We start from the raw sequence: 20,434 nt of genomic DNA on the forward strand, positions 1-20,434 counted from the left end.
CAGGGACCCATTCCCCACACACTCTGTCACCAAGGCCAGTGTCCAAGCAATGAGGGGATTATAGAATTTCTTTCAACACACAGAATTTTAAAGCTGATGCATCTTGAACTCCTGAGCTAGCGAAAGCACGTCCTTGAGTGCAAAAAGTAAAGAAATCTGGGTGTTCTATGAGAGGATTTCCCTGCTTTTAATTCGGCACTCAGTGTCTACCAGATCGTTATCGGAGATTTAGCTGCTAAATTAAGGAATGAGTAGGAGAAAGCTGAAATCTAAGGCTTAAAGTTATGATTCTAGATACAAAGGAAATTTAAATTGCTGACAGCCATTCACTTCCTCCTGTGTGGAGGTCTGTCTTCCATGATCAGCTCTGTTGACATCCGCTATCTGAGTCCATTAGTTTTAAGGACAGAACTGGAGGTCAGACACTATGTGTGTTGGCAGCATTGCGGCATGAAAAAAGAAAGGAAATAAAGTCCTTGCATACTTAATATGACTGCAAAAGGAAGGAAAATAAATTGTATGTCCCATGTTCCTCAGCTATTTCCTCCTGTCTGCCTACCTCTACTTGCAAGCGCTTAAACACCGAAGATGCTTTCTATACTGTTGGTGTCATCAAAGCCTACTTCAGTTTAATGAGTTGTACTTGCTGACGTTACAGTTTGGCAATTTTACAAGCTTCTAAAATTAATTTCAATGTAAATATTACTCATTTTGACAAGGTGATGTATATTATACGGAGAGAGATATATCTCTACAGGCATATTGAATTATACTTCATTAAAGTTTGCACATTATGCACCCTGTATTATTTCATAAGGAACATTTGATTAAATTACATTTTGAGCAAGGGTAACATATGGGAAATTGACTGTAGAATTACAGGAGATCATTGTCTGAAATGTGAGGTCATACTTCACAGCTGTGTAGTGACTTTCATCTTGGTGCACGGGCAATCTTTGTTGGAGCTTGTGCCATCAGGATGCATACATTTGTTTCTTTATTGTGGGACAAAGCTGTCTAGTAAAAATATTAATTGATTGTGTATAAGGTTAATCCGAATGCTATGTGGAGGCGAGTTTAATTACTTAATGAAAGTCAGCAGTTTGAATATTCTAAGCTGATTATTTTATAGTTGGATGTTTCGGCTCTTATTCTGTGCCTCTTATGTATGTAATATTTCACTAAAATATAAAATGCATATTTTTGCAGTTAGTACCACATGCAGATGTCTGGTAAGCTACTCACTGATAGAGCATTGCATGATAAACTGTTATTCTCGTTAGGTGAAAAGTCTGTCACCTTTCTTGCATTTCAGGATAGCTCTGGTATGCGATTATGGAAAAGACGATGGTTTGTGCTTGCTGATTATTGTTTGTTTTACTACAAAGGTGAGTAGATAATAATAGCTCGTTTGAGTTAGTCTGTTAACAGTTTACCTCCTCAAATCACACTGCAATTGAATTTTTCAGACATATTGAGGTGTTCTGAGATGCATCATGAAACAATGACTTACCTGTCCGTCTTCAGTGTGCGACAAATTTCAAGGCAGGGCTGGGGACTAAGTGGGTGCTGTATGATCTTTTGTCACGCAACTTGTCTTTGGTACATGCCAAGATTTACATTACAAAATATTTGGCAGCAATTCCTGTGTAAGATTTTTCTTATCCCTGTTCTGTGTACCTACTTAATTGTGATTGCATACTTGATTTTGGGAATGCACTTTGGCCCTATCAGGGCAGCTTTAATCCAAGGGATAATATAAGAGAGAGAAACCCAGAAGCCTGCATTTCTACCAAAAAAGGCTAGATGTAGTCTTCCTCTGAATAGGAATAATGGCATAATGGTTACATAAGGTTATTTGGAAGTTTTGAATGTTGTATATAGCATGTTACAATTTTTGGAAAGCATTGTAGAATGTGGAGCTCAAATTCATGTTTGTAGGCACAGCACTTCTCCTGCTGATTGCTTTAGAGCCAGTGGTAATAGAGGTTTCTTAATTATAGTAATTAGGCTCCATGTAGAATGCTAAATGGAAGGTCTATTGTGTTACACAGCCTATCAGAGTTCATTTGTCAAAATAAGCTTTATTCAGGAAGTGTGTTCTTTTGTGTAAACCAACAGAAAACAAAACAAAGTAAAACAAAAAAATAAAAAAAAAAATCCAAAATGTCAATATTACTTTCTTAAAAATAAAACATTTTTCTGAATTATTACTGTTGAGTTGTAAGAAAATTGAGACTTCAGGAAGAGCCCTGTCCAACCTCCTGGTCAAATCTGGGCCCGAAAAAAGAGGTCAGACCAATTTGCTCAGGGGTTAATCCTGTCGCACACTGAAAACCTCCAAGGATGGAGATGGCAAAGCCTCCCTGGTCAGCCTGTTTCATTGCTGCTTTGTCCTCACGGAGAAATTTCTTCTCCTTATATGCAGTCTGAGCTGCTTTTCTTTCACCTTCACGCCTGCTGCCTGTTGTCCCTCTGTAGTACGCCACTGTGTGTCCATAAATGTATTTATTACCCTATTGAAAAGTGCAATTAATTAGATTTTTTTTTTTCTTTTTACTTTACAGACAGCAGGGAAGAATCTGTGTTGGGTAGCATACCATTGCCCAGTTATGTAATATCTCCAGTTGGACCTGAAGATCGCATAAATCGCAAATTTTCCTTCAAGGTACAGTTAAAAAAGCCTTATTACCTCATCATATTTTAAAATACTCATTTGCATTAGAAAAGATACCATTGTAAGCAGAAGCATCTGCTTTCCTATATGTTTTAATTTATTTTTGAAAAGCAGACAGGTTTATTGATGGGCTATTGAAATGTCACATAGCGGTTTTGTTAGTTATAAATGGATTTTCATATATCTGTTACTATGTAAGTGTCTTCAGAGCTTAATTATGAGGCTGTGAGTAAGGAGACTGTTTCTAAAATTAGAAATTAATGCTGAGAAGTTGTTCCAGTACTCTTTTTTCATATTGAAAGAAAAGTTGACTTTTTTTTTCTTTATGGGATACTTAACCTTGTAGCAGACTGATGGCCTTTTTTTTTGATAATAAAATAACCAGCTCAGTTTTCACAGTAGAAAATGACAATACCTTGGCTTTTGACATATAATTTCCTCCTTTCAAGGAAAGAAAGAGTAACCAATTTATTCTCCTTTTTTATTTGGGAGCAATAATTGTCCTAAGTGACAATGAGTAATTTTCTAAGGTACAAATACTCTTGTTTGAGACAGCTCACATTTTTTTTCCCCATGTAATTGTATCGTTTACAGTTCTATTCATTGTTATAAAAAACTAGGAAAACGTAATAAAATATGCATTCCTTCATGACAGTGGAAAAACCTGCCTCTCCTACTGATTGTTTGAGCTGCAGCACTCAGACAAAGTTTAGAAATGTCCGCGTTTGTTTGCAAATTTAAATTATACTGATACTTGGAGCAGAACCTGGTCTTATAGCTAGCAAAAAAACTACTACTAGTAAAAAAAAGAAACAAATGAAAACTCAGTTTTCAGTCGGGTATAGGTTGAGATATAGAAGAAAACTGTTTAAATCTTTGCTGAAATTACAAAGAATGTCTTCTCGGTTTACACTTCTCTATGCTTCTGTTGTGTTTTGGTTCTTGGGGTGTTTTAAAGTCACAGACTGTCCTTTGTTGCATTAGGATTTATTTTGAAATGGGTAATGGCTTGAAATGTATTAAACAAATATTAACCTGGGAGATGTGTTTTAAAAAAGACCTGGTGCTCTTTATGGAAATATTTGTTATACTTTCTCAAATACATTGAATGTGAGATAGCAGGACCAGCTACAAAAGAACCTTTGTTGAAAAAATCAGTTCACTCTAATATTTATTAAGTGTGATTCATGAAGTTTGTTTCCAAGCCTTTTCTTAGGCAGAAGCAGGTACTGAAAAAGAAGGGTCCAAAGTATATTTAGGCTTCTACATGTCTTAGCGTAGGCTGGGGAAGGAGATGAAGAAACTAGCAATAGGATCTACTTAAACCATGTTGCTTTGGTGTTTTAAAAATATCTTTTTAATTTCATGGAAGGATGTTTGCAAATGTTCAAGTGCACATTAGGATTGTTAACCAGTTTAAGACATCAGTGATAAAAGGAAAAGAAGCCTGGTGCATGGATGTGTATGTACGTACACCCACACATATATACATGCACACATACACATATTTTTGTATATGAACGTCCATATGCACACGTAGTTCCTATGTGACCTGTTCTGTAGTCACTGCTGCCTCTCTCTTCCTGCAGAACAGAGCCCATGGTTGTGATCGTGGTTAAACATTTCAGAAGCAGTTGCAAGTTTTCTGAGTTCTGAATATTATACCCATACAAGCTCTACTACGTCTTTAATCTGAATCTTCTCTGAAAATTAGCACGAGCCAGTAACCTGGAATTTTCAGTGTAAGGTTGTCTGTAAAAAGTTGACAGAGAAATAAGGAGTTGTTGGTAAAACAAATTCTATGCTAGAAAACTGGTATAAAAAGTCCACATCATACACTTCAGGTTTGGAAGTTCATTGGGCCAGTCTTGACTCTGCTTGAGGTGTTTGATGATTGACTGCAGGCTTGACATTGCAGTTTCATGCTTTTAGAACCAGCTCCTAGGGCCGTAGGAGGATTTTGTGTGGTTCCTGTCACCAAGACCCAATCCAACGCTGGCGGCAGCGGCTGTGGGTGCAGCGGGGCAGGAGCCGGGCCGTGCTGGCATTCCAGCACTCACCAGCCATTACCTTTATCTAATCTGCTTCGATAGCTGGAGCATGGATGGACATTCTGTCTCGCAGTGTAGCACAGCCAGAAATAGAAAACACGAGAAGATGAAGCCCAAAATAAAGATAGGACTTTTTCACTTGTAAGTCCTGAATGAGGAGGAGAATGCGCCACGTCGCTTCTTGCATTTGGCCTGTCATTTACTCCAGCTGTTGTAAGCTGTTTGGTACCACAGAGGCCTCCATTTTCAATGTTTTTTTTATGTAGCAGTGACTTTTTAAAGCCAGGTAAGCAGTCAAACTCTGAACGTTTTATTTTGTAAAACTAAAAGCAGGAAATTTACTTAGCAAACACATAGATGCTTTTTGTATGATTCAGTTAGAAGACTGTTTGCAACATACATGCTTAGTAGGATATATGCTAAGCCCTGTAACAGATAAAATGCACCCTGTTGATATTCTCAAACTTGTGTTCCTTCCATCACCTCCTAAAGTCCAGTTTAGGATTTTTTTAAAAGCTTGACAGCGACAGGCCTATAGAATAGCGTATGGGCTGTTCAAATCCCATCAAGACTGAAGTGGAGGAGTTCGCATATTAAATCGTTTTGTTTAGAAACTGTGCTTCTTTGTCCTTGACAACCTTTTCCCATTGTTCATTTGTCCCAAGCAAAGTCCTGTGATTAGCTACAAGCTACTCACCGTAAGCTGTGCCTTTAGGCTGTAAGATCTTGGCTGCACATTTACTTCTGCAGCTAACACGGGTATTTAATGAACTGCTCTATTTCTTCATATAGTAATTTTGTGCTGATGCAGATGTGAGGGATCACGAATCCTTTGTCTGGGCTGTACTGTGAAAAAGGGTGCACAACATTAATATATGACTGAAAATACTCCCCGTGACAGAGAATTTACTGTACTTAGTGTCACCGTTGTAAACAGTATTAGCAATTTATGGACGTTAAAGTCATTGCAGTCTCTTCAGAAGCCTCACTGTCCTCAGTTAAGATTATTTTAATTGCAGTCTCTTCAGAAGCCACACTATCCTCAGTTAAGATTATTTTAATTGATCTTGTGTGTTAAAAATATGAGAGAATACTCAAAGTAAATTCATTAAAAAAAATCTGACTTTGATATAAATTGAGAAAATTGGAAGGCGTATTTGTGTCTGCTGTAAGAAAAGCAAGAAAACTTCAAGAAAGCCATTGTATGCAAGTATTTATATATAAAGTTGTATTGTTTTTAAACATCTTTTCGTTATTGATACTGAAGACATACTGATGCAAGTATCTGTTCATTGCTTAGTCCTGATGGCACCGGGACAGACTTACTTATTTGCCTGTGATCTCACTGCTTTTCTTAAAAAATAATAAAAAAAATATTTTATTCCTTTGTGTTCTCACCACCATTTTTGGTTCCTTAGGCTCCCATATTACTTACAGAGCTTCAGTGGGTCTGGGGAGTCATTTAAGAATTTGAAAGAGAGGAGGGAAGGTACCAGCATCCAGAAGTTCTGAAAAAGCTCGGTATTACTTGAGGGGGAAAGACAAGTTAGACTATAGTGTGTTGTGTTTATAGCAAAGGGACAGAGTATTGTTCCAATTTTTGTTCATAAATGCTTTGTAAATATCAAACTTCAGAAGAAGGGTGGGTTTCTGGTATTGTATAGCTTATTGGGAGCACTAAACTTGAAGGTTGCAATTATTATAAAGTAGTTCCTTTCTCTGTTCAGTAAACTCTGCCTTTTCTCCGGTAGGAATTTTAAATTAATGGGAGTGAACATAACAGCTGTAGACTTTAGCTATTGCTTACCTTTATTACTACAGTCTTTTGTTAAATATTTTCTTTGGATACATGAATCTTTATGCAATTTAAACTTGTTTAACTTTTTGTCCTTGTCTTGTTCTATCAATATGCTCTTGGGGTTTACACTCCATTTCTCCTTCTGTGCATTATGGGAGAGAGACTGCTTCTCTTCTCAATCTATCCACATTAAGGCATCTGAATGCATGAATAGGTACCAATATTATTTTTTCCCTGTTGTGTATGTGTGCGCATGTGCTGTGTTTTTGGCTTTTTTTGTATGCTGTAGCCATCCTAATAGCTTTTGCTTGAAAAACAAACAAAACCCCACCAGCTTCTGTGTCTGCTAGCAGTGACAGCTACAGGACGTTAGCACAAAGTGGCTTTCTTGCATATTAGACATGCTGCTAATAAATAACTACAAGGTATATGGATTTCCCTTTAACTGGTTTTATACATGAGAAACTTCCGAATGTCAGGTTTGTTGATAATAAAAGACCATCTCCATTACCCCTTCTGAAGCTATGAATGTTTATAGCTCCGATAGCTTCAGTCTCTTGGGAATGGTGCAACATGCCTTGTGTTTTTATTCCCTTTTACCTGTAGCCTCTTAGGCAATGCTTTCAGCCGTGTTCATCATTCACCACTGAAAGAGAAGGTGAAAGGCACACTGAGCATGTTGATCAGGACATACAGGTGAATTAAACCCGTTTCTTGATGCGGTATGCAGGCTGCACGGTTAGTTATCCAAGGTTGTGCTGCTTTCTTTTTTAATACAGCAGGTGAACAACCAATGGAAGGCTAAGGTCCTGCTGCATTACCCGCAGTGGGGCATATGCAGTCTGCTTTTGGCAGAAGTTGATTCACGTCCATATTCTAGCATCTTCTGCCATAGACTCAACATGGTGCGTATAGGCACGCTGTAGTCAGAAGATCTGGTTTTAAAGTTACTGATTTCTGTTACAGCTCTTGCCCTGGACACTGCTCATAAATCACAGTGAATTAAATTCTTCTAAACCATATTTGTTTCTGTAGTAGTTTCAAGGTCAATAAAAGAAAAAAAAAAGACAGACCCCCAGCAGCAAAGAAAACTGAAAACCCAATAAACTCAAAGAGTCGAACACAAAAACAAACCCTTTGATTCCTAAAATCCTTTGATTCCTAAATATGCAACTGATCAGAGCTATTATTTCACATATGTAAATCCTGCTTTGCTGTGTTAAGGTAGATGATGGTGGGAAGGAAAACACCCCCTTGCATTGAGTTGTCAGCCAGTGCTGGTAGGAAGCAGAGGAAAGTCCGTGCAGGAGAGCCTTGGAGTTGTATCAGCCCTTCCTCTTCCTCCTCCTCCTTCTGGCTGGCTCTTGGGCTGCAGTCTCAGCCTTGCCTCTGTGAGCACAGTGGCATTCCAGAGAAAACTCCGTACTGCCAGAGTTTTCAAAAGAAATTTCCATGCTTAAGACCTGCAGCAGAGAGGCCACATCGCACACGTTTTGTAAGAACAGGATGCAGTAGAAAGGGAGTCAATTTTCTGCAAACGTTAAAGCTGTAAGAACAAGCAAATATTTTGCTTGTCAAAATTGTTGGTAAGACTCTCTAAGATTACAATATTAGTGTAAACAGCTGAAAATACATCTTTTAGGGAAGGCTTCAACAGATTAAATAAGCCTGGGTTTTGGCAAAACTATTGCTGTTTCCAAATCCAGCTGTGTTGTAGAGAAGTTTTTAATTTGCCATAAGGAAAGGGAGGAGATTTCATCAAAATACAAGGAGCAGTTCTTTAGGGAAAGCTCATGAAATATGCTTAACCTTCAAAAGAAGATGTATCCTCATAAAAAGCTTGAGAGAAGTTTTTTTCCTTTTAAAAACAAACCAAACGCCTGCCTCAGCAGTGTTTTGTGCCACTGGCTTTCGTATGTGACAGCAGTCTTAGTTTTACCGAAAGCAGTTTAAATTATTAATTTAGTTTTAATATTGTTACAAGAGCTTTCATGTTGAATATACTCGCTTCAGTTTTTTTTTTGCAAAGAAGGAAACGAGTCTTTTCCTACCAATTGTAAGGTAAGAAGGAGGAAATATTAGTCCTGAAGCACTTCACGGAAGGATTTAGTAGTATCTATACTATCACTTAGACAAAGGTGGGTAAGATTTGATTAAATTCAACTGGCCTGGAGTTATAAAGACGTTTCAGTTTGAATATTTTTTTGAGCGTGACATTAATGCATTAATAAATGTATTATGCTTATAGAGGAAATTTTGAATACCTCTAGTTTTCTAGGTGTGTTGGTCTGAGGAGGTGGTTGGCAGTATTTGAGGCACTTTGATAACCCCATCAGTACTACTAACTTGCAGTAAGACTTGTGATTTTGCAGCTAATGTATAGAGGCTCAAGTGCACACTAATTTAACTGAAAGATCTTAACGTGCATTATAATCAGGTCTTAAGTAAGCATTTTAATTGCTTGAATTTGTAAAGTTTTTGTCTGCGTTTTGTCTGACTAAATTGCTTTATGAAATGAGCTGGGAAAATTCACTCACTCACACATGTCTCAGTGAGAATTAATTTGTTTTGTACGGTATTTATGGTAAATGAAACACAGCAGCTAAGAGAAAACGAAAAGCTGAAAATTCCTACTCTGAAAAACAGAAGTGCCGTTGGAGTTGGCTGCACAACTGCCAGATGTGGCAGGTTAATAATTTTACCCTAAATTCAAGAAACAGTCAGAGAATCTTGAAAATTGTATTTATTTATTCATTTTTAAGGTATCAGGAAAAGTTGCAATAAACTTTCTGGGAAGAAAAATGGAAGTGACGTCTGATTCCGATTTCTTTTATTTCTGTTCTTTATTTTGGTGACAGGCTGTTCATACAGGAATGCGGGCATATATTTATAATAAGAATTCTGTTATTGGCTCTCAGGCAGAGCATTCAGGGATGCGGACATACTACTTCAGTGCAGATACCCAGGAGGATATGAATGGCTGGATCCGGGCTATGAACCAAGCTGCTCTCATGCAAACACGCTCTTCACTGAAGAGGCAAGTTCAACACACCAATTCCTAGCTTAAAAGCAAACTAATTCTGCTCAAACTCAGAATGATGATGATTTCTCAAAGCGGTATTTGTAAACATGTGCTATGAAACTTATTCCAGTTTTAAAGAAATAGTTCTGTTTAGTTTACTGTCTGCAATGATTTCTCCCTGTTGCAAATCAGGTAGCTAACAGTTAATTAAGGCTGGCGTTCAGTATTTATTTTCACATACAAACTATATGCCCACATGGAATGACAGATTTATTTTTATATATATATGTGTGTATATTTAGGGAAATTCAGTTAAAGGATTACAAATTTTCTTAGCAAATTCATGCACCTGCAACAGCCAAGTGACAGCCTGAAGGAAAGTAAATGTGAGGGAAATGACAGAAGGGTAAAGAGTTGTTTCAAACGAGTGGTTGGAACAAGGATCAATTGCTGTTGTGCAGGAGAAGCATGTTAAAGTTGGGGAAACTGCAAATGCATGGTTAAAGATAGCGACTAATTTATCCATGTATTAACTGCTGGTTTTTGGCTTACTTTGGTGGCCTTTTGTACTTGTAAGAGTTTTACGTTTCCTTGGTGTAGAAAAAAGCACCGTTAAAAAAGGAGGATGTCCTTTTGGTGCATTGTTCCTAACCAGTGCTTGAAGCAAACACATTCGGCTGTGCCTTCGTGTGCTTCCAGTTATTCCTTTTTATTAAACTGGATGTAGCCTTCTCGATGGTTTGACTTTGGGAATGTGATTCTTTCCCTAAAACCCCTTGTGAAAGAAGTCTCTGTACTGTGAGGTAGCCCAGCTTTTAACCCTTGGGGCTCTGCGAATTAAAATGTCAGGGTGCAGTTTCTCAGAGCGTCTTGCTGGAGTGATTGCTTCTGGTAAATTTAATCTAATACAAGCAGAGATCCAGGATCTCTTCCAGACTTTTGCATTCTATATGAGTTTGTGTTAGGGTTTTCTGGGTTTAATTTTAACTTCAAATAATATGTAACCTGCTACTTGTTCTTCTTTATCTTCTTTATAAGGATAGGAGTACTTGGAGAAAAAAAAAAAAAAGTCAAGGAAGCCTGGCAAGTTAGATGTACTGCTATAGTGTCCTTGGTCCTAGTGGACTGTTCACTTTGAGACACTAAATAGACTAAAGATAAAATATTTGTTTGTGGTGCATGCTTGCGTGGAATCCACCTCCTGTAAAGCTTTAAAGAAACTGAACTTAGTTTCAGAGAAAATGAGGCACTACCCACAATGATACTATTAAATTGAAGCTTGTAGCTATAAGTAGATGAACAAAATTGCAAATGAAGTGTGTTATGTGTCAAAAGCAACATAAAGCTCTTAGGACTGTAATACGTTTGGTATCAAGGATTCTGATACGGAATTTTTCAGATATTTAGATGATAAGGCAAATTAGTAAACTAGTGTGTATGGCATCTCTTTGGGGCAATGTAGGTGTAACTTTTTACATTTTGTTTTTTAGGAATTGCAAAATTACAAAGTTAGAGATTCCCTAGACAGTGATTGTATTGACTCAAGTGTAGATGTTCTGTTTTCGTGGCCAGAAATAGCTAGTCCTTAGGACATCTATGAAGATATGAAATACTTTTTTGACTTTGAAATATGTACTTGGCAGTTCATTTTCTGTTTTTTGGCTTCCAGTGCTTCCAATGATTGGAAGATGACTTTTTTTTTTTTTTTTTTTTTTTTTACAGTTGTATGTACACAATATTATGAAAGCTCAACACTTTTCATACAGTCTTAATATTTTCAGTCATTTTTACAGATGCATATAAATGATTCGTGCTTACTTGCTAGCACTGTAAAAGTAGCTTTTGTCTGACTGGGATAACAGCTAGAGTTTTGGTGACCATATTTATCTTAGCATACTTCAGTTGGATTCATCACAGCCTGGAGAAGGTGCTTTAGTAGCTATCTTTTCTAAAATACTAACAAGACGACATCAACTTCTGACAATTAAGCAGTGTTCATTACCAACACTTTCTTTTTTTTTTTTTTTTTTCCCTCTCAGGGAAAATGAAAAAGTGGATCAGCAGGCTGTTCCCCAGGTCAATCACGTGGATGCCTGTAAAGTGTGTGTGAAGTCAGAGAGTACGGATACAAAAGAAAACTATCAAAAATCTACTGAAATGCTTGGTTATGATAAGCGTGAAGAAACGAGAAGAGAAAAAGAGGAGGAGGAGCGTTATATTCTCAGAAAAGAAGCTCTGGACACTAAGAAGGGAAAGGCTAAGCATGCGTTAACAGAAGTTGATTCATTATTTCCAGATTTAACGAATGCACCGCGGTCTCAAGCAGCTCAGCCTCTGCCCGTTGAGAAGAATGGAACGCTTCCGAGTTCATTAAGTATGAGTGCTGGCCTAGTGGAGCAGAATGGTACCGGCTCATATAAAAGAGGGTTTGTTCCCAGAACAAATCCAGATAAACAGATTCAAAGAAAAAGTAATATGGCTCAAGTGGAGCACTGGGTAAAAGTCCAAAAAGGAGATACAAAAAGGTTAGTAACAAGCCCGTCTTTAAATGGACTGCCAGACAGAATGTTCTGAAATTAAAGGAGGATGCATTTGGAATTATGCTTTGTGCAAATTGGAACAATATTTTACAGAGACAATACATTACAAAACTTGCTTTCTCCTTCCCCAGTACAGAAAGGTATTTTTCAGGTGTTTATCTCATGAGAAAGTCAATATGGGATTGGCTAATCAAATTCCTTCAGTGTTGTCACTACATTGCAAATAGAAGAAGTGAGATTAGAGTGCTACTTTTTTTTTTTTTTAATGTTTTAATCACCATAGATGCTTAAAACCTTTTAAAATTTGCTAACGCAAGGGAGGCAGAAAGTGAAGTGGAGCCCTCAGTTACCTCTTACTCAAAAACAACTCAAAAATGTAAACTCTAGATAATCATTCCTCCTAAAAGTAAAAACTAAAGAGCACTGTTTTTATTTTTTCTGCTGCTCCTCTTCCCAACATCCATTCACTTCTATACATAATGTGACTGCATTCAAAGTCACCATGTGTGCATCACGTACTGAAAGGTCTCTGGATATTCATTTAATTAATTAAGAGGTCCTAGGATGTTCCCATGGTCTCCAGGATTCTCTTTTCCCTTTTCAGTCCCTGAAAATTACATAAATCTTACCAGGAGCTGGAATGCATGCCGGAATGCTTTTGTAATTTGAAAATCTCATAATTGCTTTGCTTTCAAAACGTGCAGCCAGATTATGAAGCAGTTTGAGAGAATGAAGTGATGTCTCTGTGCGCCTGGTGTCACCTTGGGTCAAGTGGCAGGAAAGGCAGCTGCGCTCTCTGCTGAGCACGAGGGTTTTTCAGATGTGGGTAGCTGGCTGAGTTAGTACCTTACAGATTTGCTAAAATCTAATTGTAACGTAGAACAATGGGAGACGTTAATGAGGTTTTTAGGAGGAATTTTTTTTTATTTTTTTTTAATGCTTCTTGAAGCTAACATTTCTCACCGTAGACACAGTGAGAAATTTAAGGTTAATTCTGGTTAAGGTTTAAGGCTCATTCTGTTTGGAAAACCTTTGCTGAGGTTTTTCACATCACAAATAGAGGCAGTGAGCACGCTTGACTTATACCTAAAGAAGTGCTCTTTTCTTCCTGATTACTTGTGCCAGTAAATGAGCTTCAGGCGTAGCGTCAAGGTAGTGCTGTTGCAGGTGCCAGCCTTTGCTCTAGGTAGGAGCAGCTCCCTCAGCTGCCAAGTATGCAGCGAAACCTCCCAATAGTTAGCTAACTGCAGTGCTGTAACCAAAATCTAACTACAAGTGTATGTTAGTTATTTGCTTCTTACCTTAAGAACTTTCTTCATGTTCTGTTCTAGCTCAGGTGACCTTGTTTTTCTCGTCTTCCCCTGACAAAGGCTTTCTTTGCATTCGGAGTGAATTGCATGCTGCCTTTCCAAGGAGCAATGGCTCAGGCTTTGAAATGGCACCTTCTCCCAACCTGCTGAGGCTGTTGCAGTGCACTTAACTGGTAGATAAAAGTGATATGATCGTGTCAGCTGTGCTATTGATTTCGGGATATGGACATTTAAAGTAGAGATGATCATTTGATTGACTTTCCCTTTTCATTTTAGTATGAGCGGAGCACTCACTTTCTTGTTGCTCCATGGTTATTCCACCTGAAATGCTACAAACAAAGAACCGCTTAGGATGGAGAAGCCTTTAAATTTGGAAGACAGTATGAGTACAGTTTTTCTCCTGGCTCAGGTGTATAAAGATGTGCCAGCAAGTGGGTTACGACAAGAAAGAGCTCTTTCAGCGAGTTGCCTCACACAAATGTAGCAGTAGTTTGTATGATTATTTGCCCGCATTACACCCTTTTTATAGGCATTTAGATCTCTCCAATAAGTATTTTACTTTCTCTTTTTGTAAAGCACTCGGCACTGTTTGCTAACTAGCAAATGTCAGCTGTCAGGCACTGGGGAGATTCGTCTCTCTGAGACAGCTCACTGCTGGATGCACTGCGGGCCAGGGGAGCCACTTAAACCCTCTGCTCTCAGCAGAGGGGAGTAGCTACTTCAGAAAGGTTCATCTCAGCCTTTGAGAGAAATCTAGAGCCTGGAAGGCAGCTTGAAGGGAATTTCAAGTATTTAAAGGTTGGGACCATCTGCCAGCAGCTGTCCAGAAATTATTTGTCTTTGATCTGGTTTCAGTGCCTGGATAGGCACAGTGAATGCACGGTTTATTCACACTAACCAAAAAAATCAGTCTGATAAAAGTCAGTCAAATATTTTCCCAGCTAAATAATGTCGTGTTGAGGAATTTCCTTTCTTGCAAATACAGTGTTAAACATATTTATTTTCCTACCATGCAGAAATCTTCCTGAGTTGGATAGGAAGAGACTTTACTTGCCTTTGTTAGCTTCTGTGTGTTGCCAGGAATGGACATCATGTTTCCAATAATTGCATTTGTTTTCTTTTGAACAATTAACTGCTCTCTCTACAATACCTTGTGTGTAGCTGCTCACCATTGCAGGTCCTGAATGACTTTTGTGGTAAATAATCATATGGCATAGGCCATTTTTTTCACTCTTCACCGTCTGCTTTCCTTTTTATATTCATTATACCTCATCATTTAAAAGAGGGAGAGTCTCAGGAACATCTGCTTCTGTTCATTTTCCTCTTGATTTCTGAGAAAAGCAAGTGTCCACAGTTCACTAGGGCCTGATTGGAGTCATTCGGGATGCTGTCCCTTTCCTGTTCTAGATATTGGCACGTTGTCATAGTGGCTGTTTTTCCATAACACAAATTACTTTTAAGGGTCCGAAACCTCGTGTGGTAGGAGGTGCCACTCAATTGCAGCCTGTTGTTTTAGCTGGAGGCTTCTCCTTACTTCATACACGGAGGAATTGCAACCTGCCTGTACCTAGGCAATAGCATCAAAGTTTCCTGGCTTTCCCTGGGCGATGTAATTTCTATGTTCATGTAAACAAAGCACGAAGTGTGTAAGATGCTCATTCTGCAATGGGTGAGATTGCTTCCTTTCTTGAAGGGAATTGTTTGTGATGAGCGTGGATTTGTGCTTCGCAAACTGCACCACCTGGTGGTGAACAGACTTCCAGAAAAAATGCATATTCATTTACAGATCGCTCTTTAAATCTTACAATGATGCCTTTCTTCGCGTTCTTCGCGCTTTTTTTGGTCTAAGTACTGGTAATCATCTGTCCCTTAAGATTATTTCTAGTAGGTCCTTCTAGGGCAGACACTAAATGAATGGCCTCTGCTTAGAGGTATTATTATCAGTCCGCAAATACAATGTAGTATTTTTGTGCAGGGTCGATTTCATCAATATTACTTTGTTAATGTTGCTGTAAGTTCCTTTTTAAAGGAATCCTGTGTGGTGTTTCCTGTAGCTGATGTTATTAGAGGCTTTATTTTGTTTTATTTTAATCACCCACTCTTGCTCACCAATATATGCTTAATTTTTACCCTTCCCCCCATCCCTTTGCAGCCTTGCTTCTGATCAGACTCTTACCCGTCAGGGCCCCAATCCACCTTTTCCTGAGAACTATCACACTTTGCCAAAGAATACCAGGCAGCCTTCAGGGAGCTCACCGCCGCCACCAAACCGCAACTTGCCGAGTGACTACAAGTACGCACAAGACCGTGTTAGCCACTTGAAGATGTCCCAGGAGGAAAGGAAAGCAAATAAGGACGGAACTGTTTGGCAGCTCTATGAGTGGCAGCAGAGACAGCAATTTAAGCATGGCAGCCCCACTGCCCCGCTGTACGTAGGCTCTTCGGATTTTATGGATCGGGGTAAGTCAAAAAGTTCGCTGGATGTCCCACGCTCGATATCCGTTCCGCCCTCTCCATCTGATATTCCTCCACCTGGGCCACCGAAAGGCTTTCCCCCAAGGAGACCACACACTCCCGCAGAAAGGCTTACAGTTAAACCACCTGATGAGAGGCAGACTGCAGACAGCCCCTTCTCTGGATCCCCCAGGAAGATACGAAGTCACGCTGTAAAGGTTTGTATGCAGTATAACAATAATTTCAAACTACTTTACATGTAGCATCATGAATTATTTCATTTAGTAATTCATTTAGTAATTCACATTGCGTCCTGCCTTGTGTATGAAAGATGGTGCAAGTTGTAAGGGTTAATAGAATGAGCAGTTTTCTCCTAAAATTCATGTCTTTGGGATCATTTCAGATTTATTAATTTGCCTTTCCAAACAACAAATACTTGTGGCACATCACATGGATTTGGAATATTGTTATTCAAAAGCTGGAGATTTACATGTGTGTCTATAAAACATGCACATTATAGAATTTTAATTTATAGAGTACATAGGCAAGAATATAAAAGACAGCAGGGTGAACTCTTCCTTGATTGTATACTTATGGCTGTGGTCTGAAGTGTTTGCCGTATCTACTTTCTCTTAACCTTTTGCTAGTGTAGTTAGTCTTGGAGCTGATTGAGTTTTTAGTTATTAGTTTTTAGTCATACTTTCTCATACATTTGATGGTTTATGCCCTTTGTGGACTTGATAGCACTGGGCTAACCAAAGTCAAATTCATAGAATCATAGAATATCCTGAGTTGGAAGGGACCCTTAAGGATCATCAAGTCCAACTCTTGACACCGCAATTGTGTTGGTCTGAAACGTTAACCTCCTGCAGAATTGCAGAGCAGTTGATTGTACTCACTAAACTCTTATCTGGAGGTTTTCTAACTCAGTACTCCACGTGGCTCTCCTTGCCTGAGGAAATTAGGGAAATTCAGGATTCAATCAATGTAGAACTTGCCTTGGTAGCTTTTACACCGGAATAAGTGGGAATGAAAGCCTCTGTATTCAGCCAATTCTTTAACTTCATCCGTGGGCTCAGCTGGGGAAAGTATTTGCAGAGTCTTGCACATGCACATCCAGCGTGGCTGTTCAGGACCATGAACTGAGGTTGCATGCCAGCTTCATGGACAGCTGAGATTTTTCCTAGTAGATGCTGTGTAGCTGTCAGATGTCTTTCAGCATCTCTAGATTTATAACATTCTGTCAGAGAATGAAGTAGTCCGGTGATGTGCAGCACTGAAAATTATTGCTATTTTTGTAACTCCTGATTATGTTATACCAGGCATTGGTTTCTCCACATGTAAGTTGAAGCAGCATTACATCCCTTATGAAGGAATGTGCAGAAGGCTCTTCCCTTCCTGTGTAATGTAGCTGCATAAATTTTACTCACAGAATAAAACGTTTTTATGTCACATTGGTTTTACCAATGTATGAAAACAAAATCTTCGTTGTCTGTAAAACTTTTCCATAGACATTTCTGGAGAAAAACACTCATGTTCATGTAAACACACAGCATCAATTTATATTTAAATGCATGTGTCCACAGAAATCTGTGGTGCTTCCCCCTCCCTGGCATGCTTTACTTAATTCTATTCAGTTACACCTTAAAAAAAAGGGGGGGAGGGTTGGGGCAGAACAAAACAGCATACAGTAAAATTCAGAGGAACAAAAATAAATCATCAGACGTTTAGTCTGTGTTGAAGATAACCGAAGAGTTTGAGGAAAAGATGAAAGAATGGATGTGAAGCAGGTTTTTGTGTTATAAGCAGAAAGAGGCGTATCAAATGTGATTATTTAATAAAACCTGGTATTAATGGGACCCATTGCCACAAGGTGTCACTCACGTCAGGAGCTTAGCGTGGAGAACTGTTCCGTGGCTAAAGGAGGGCATTCACAGTTGTTACTGTCTGGAGTACAAGCCTGCTATTTAAGGGCATCAGCCAGGCTGATTTCTCTGGGAGACATTACGTGTGTGTGTGTGTTTGTGTGCGAGACATTTTATGAATATATATATTTTTTAACTCGCTGAAAAGCACTTTGCACAAGCTTCTGAAGTATCTTGCGCTGCCAGAATCCACTGCTCTGTCCAGCATCGCAGGTCCTAAGCCGGTTGCATTTGTTCTTTTATAAGTTCTTAATCCTCAAGGATCTGGCTGGCCCATGAATGTTCCCTGATCTAAGCATGGCTTGAGTTCAAACAGAAAATTTCTGGCAGAGGTGCATATCTTCTGAATTTCCCCTCAAGTGTAGCATACCTCTCACCTGAGACAATCCTCACAGTTCTGCCTGTGGCTTCTTACAGAGCTCAGCTCACGCTGATCGACGCTCCATGCCAGCTATGGGCTACATGACCCATACTGTGAGCGCGCCCAGCTTGCATGGCAAGTCGGTAAGTTGAAAGAGCAATTTCTTCTCCTTTTTTTTTTTTTTTTTTGGTCATCCTAATATCGTAAATTTTTAAAATTCTGCTGATTCCATAGTGGTTATTTTTATTAGCTTAAACATAAATAGCCTGAATCTGAAACTTGATCTTAGCCAACCTGTAGGAATAATAAAGCCTGTAGGAATTTTGCTGGTACTCCCAATGAGAATGGGAGCGAGCTGTCTGTTATTACAGGATTCCACTTTTATTATGTTTATTTGACCAAATGTGAAGTTAATGAAATAATTGCTTAATCATGTCAAGTAACTGCTTTCTGGGCACTGAGGTGAAAAATGTAATTACAGTTACTCTCCCTGAAGACTGCTAATTTCCTCTTTACAATGTGTCTAAATACCTGCAGCCTGAAGAGCTAACATTGCTTCTCATTCGATTAAGGAGACATCAGGCTAAGTTGGCTAGTATACGAAATTACACAATCGCACAATTGCTGCAGCACTTGCCAACTAATTCCACCTATCAGGTCAGCTGCTGCTTGGCTCTTCTGTGCTCTCTGACATTTTGTGACTCTGCAAATGCTTCGTCGGTGGCATGCTCGAGTCTGTGCTTTCTTGCCCATTCTTCGGAGCTCTACAGTTCCCAGGTTGTTTGCAGTTTTTCTTTGCTGCTGTACTCGCTCTGAGATAAGCATTTTAAGCTACAGGGTGCCAGTGCATCTGCTACAAAGTGTTACGTGTCCTTCCTCTTTATATTATTTCTGAAAATGCTGCATCTTCAGAAATGTGGGTTAAAAGACTATGCTCACTCGGAGGCAAAACCATTTCTTTGTGCTGCTTTCATGATGGGATTGGCTCCTTGTCCTACATGCTGTGTCACCTGCAAGTCGAAACGCATCAGCCAGTTTGTACATCCATACGAGCTTGTAACTGTGTCAGTTCTGCAGGTGAACATTAGCTCATAAAAAGTTTGTGGGCATCTTGAGTCATAAACAAAGCAAACAGTGCTCTTGATTGCACTGATGTTTGAAACGTTACTGTGAGATGAAAAAATGTACTTGTCGAGCTCTTTGGCCTGTATTAGAGCTGCAAAAATAGGGATAAAACATTTGTAATTGGTGGAGGCCGTGTATTGGCCTAAACTTGAAGGCTTTTTATTTTTAAATTTGGAAAAGTTTATTTTCTCTACTTACCCTCACCTACAGAACAATTTCACTAAGGTGGGCTATAACAACAGGGATTTCTCCTTAAAAATGGGCATACTTTCTAGCCAAGTCCTCAGCCAGATTTGCAAGGATATTGGACATAATTGTAAGTGAACACCTCTGAAGAAATGCAAATGTGATGTAGTGATTTTATGGCAAACAACAAAATGTTTTCTTTCCTTCTTTAAATACACAGTCTGATTGGTTCAAAACTTGAATAAGGTATAGTTGTATATTTCTTTTATTCTGAAGTTTAATGAATCAAGGATATAAAATTATAACATACAACAGTTTCAGCAAAAAAGTAGGAATTTTGGCTAATGAAAAATCAATTTGCAACAGTTAAGTTTTACTTTGTTACGTGTTGCAAATACCCCTTATATCAAAAAAAGAAAAAAGAAGAAATAATTCTGTTACGACTCGTAGGCACGCTTTTCATTAAGTGACTCTCATGAAGATGTTGCTAGATGAACGTAACCATAGCATTAAGCTGACAGCAGCTAGGAGTTAGCCACTGAGAAATAAGGACCAAGTTGAATGCTATCACTTAACAAGTGAAGTGGTTTCTCCAATCACGAGTGAGATCTTACTCAGTATTTTATTAATGAAGCATATTTCTTATATTCCTTAAATAAAAGAATGAATATCTAACAATATAACATGTGCTCAGACGTATTCCAATGATTTGATACATAGAGGCATCTGAGAGGCATTTAGAGGCATTTATATCTGACATTCAGTTAGGTAAAGTCTTCTCCCGAAGGGACATACTGTGTTGGAGGACAACCCCATAAGTTCTTTGAAGAAGGGATAGTCAGCAAAAAAAGTCTTGAAAAAATAACTTTTGAAAATCTCTTGTTTAAGGTAGCTATGTGCCTTGGTGGAGCTGGAGGATTCAAATCCATATCTTCAGAGGGTGGGCGTGAGGTAGTAACGTACTCAGGAAATATTTTGCCCATCT

At 38.7% G+C, this 20,434-nt stretch overlaps 1 protein-coding gene across 15 annotated transcripts in view; it reads left to right on the forward strand.

Annotated features, from left to right (window-relative positions):
• The window catches only part of PLEKHA7 (pleckstrin homology domain containing A7), a 132,514-nt gene that overhangs the window by 83,730 nt on the left and 28,350 nt on the right, over window positions 1–20,434 (forward strand). For 12 of the 15 annotated variants that reach the window (XM_068685176.1, XM_068685178.1, XM_068685183.1 and 9 more), the window contains 6 exons: window positions 1,316–1,388; window positions 2,568–2,668; window positions 9,385–9,563; window positions 11,588–12,073; window positions 15,551–16,070; window positions 18,195–18,281. In XM_068685176.1, the coding sequence (XP_068541277.1) occupies window positions 1,316–1,388; window positions 2,568–2,668; window positions 9,385–9,563; window positions 11,588–12,073; window positions 15,551–16,070; window positions 18,195–18,281 (1,446 nt within the window). Of the gene's footprint in view, window positions 1–1,315; window positions 1,389–2,567; window positions 2,669–5,914; window positions 6,741–9,384; window positions 9,564–11,587; window positions 12,074–15,550; window positions 16,071–18,194; window positions 18,282–20,434 lie in introns of those variants that run through there. The other 3 variants (XM_068685188.1, XM_068685174.1, XM_068685187.1) reach the window with 2 other exon arrangements.

The sequence above is a fragment of the Anas acuta genome, chromosome 5 (assembly GCF_963932015.1).
Source record: "Anas acuta chromosome 5, bAnaAcu1.1, whole genome shotgun sequence".
NCBI classification, from domain to species: domain Eukaryota; kingdom Metazoa; phylum Chordata; class Aves; order Anseriformes; family Anatidae; genus Anas; species Anas acuta.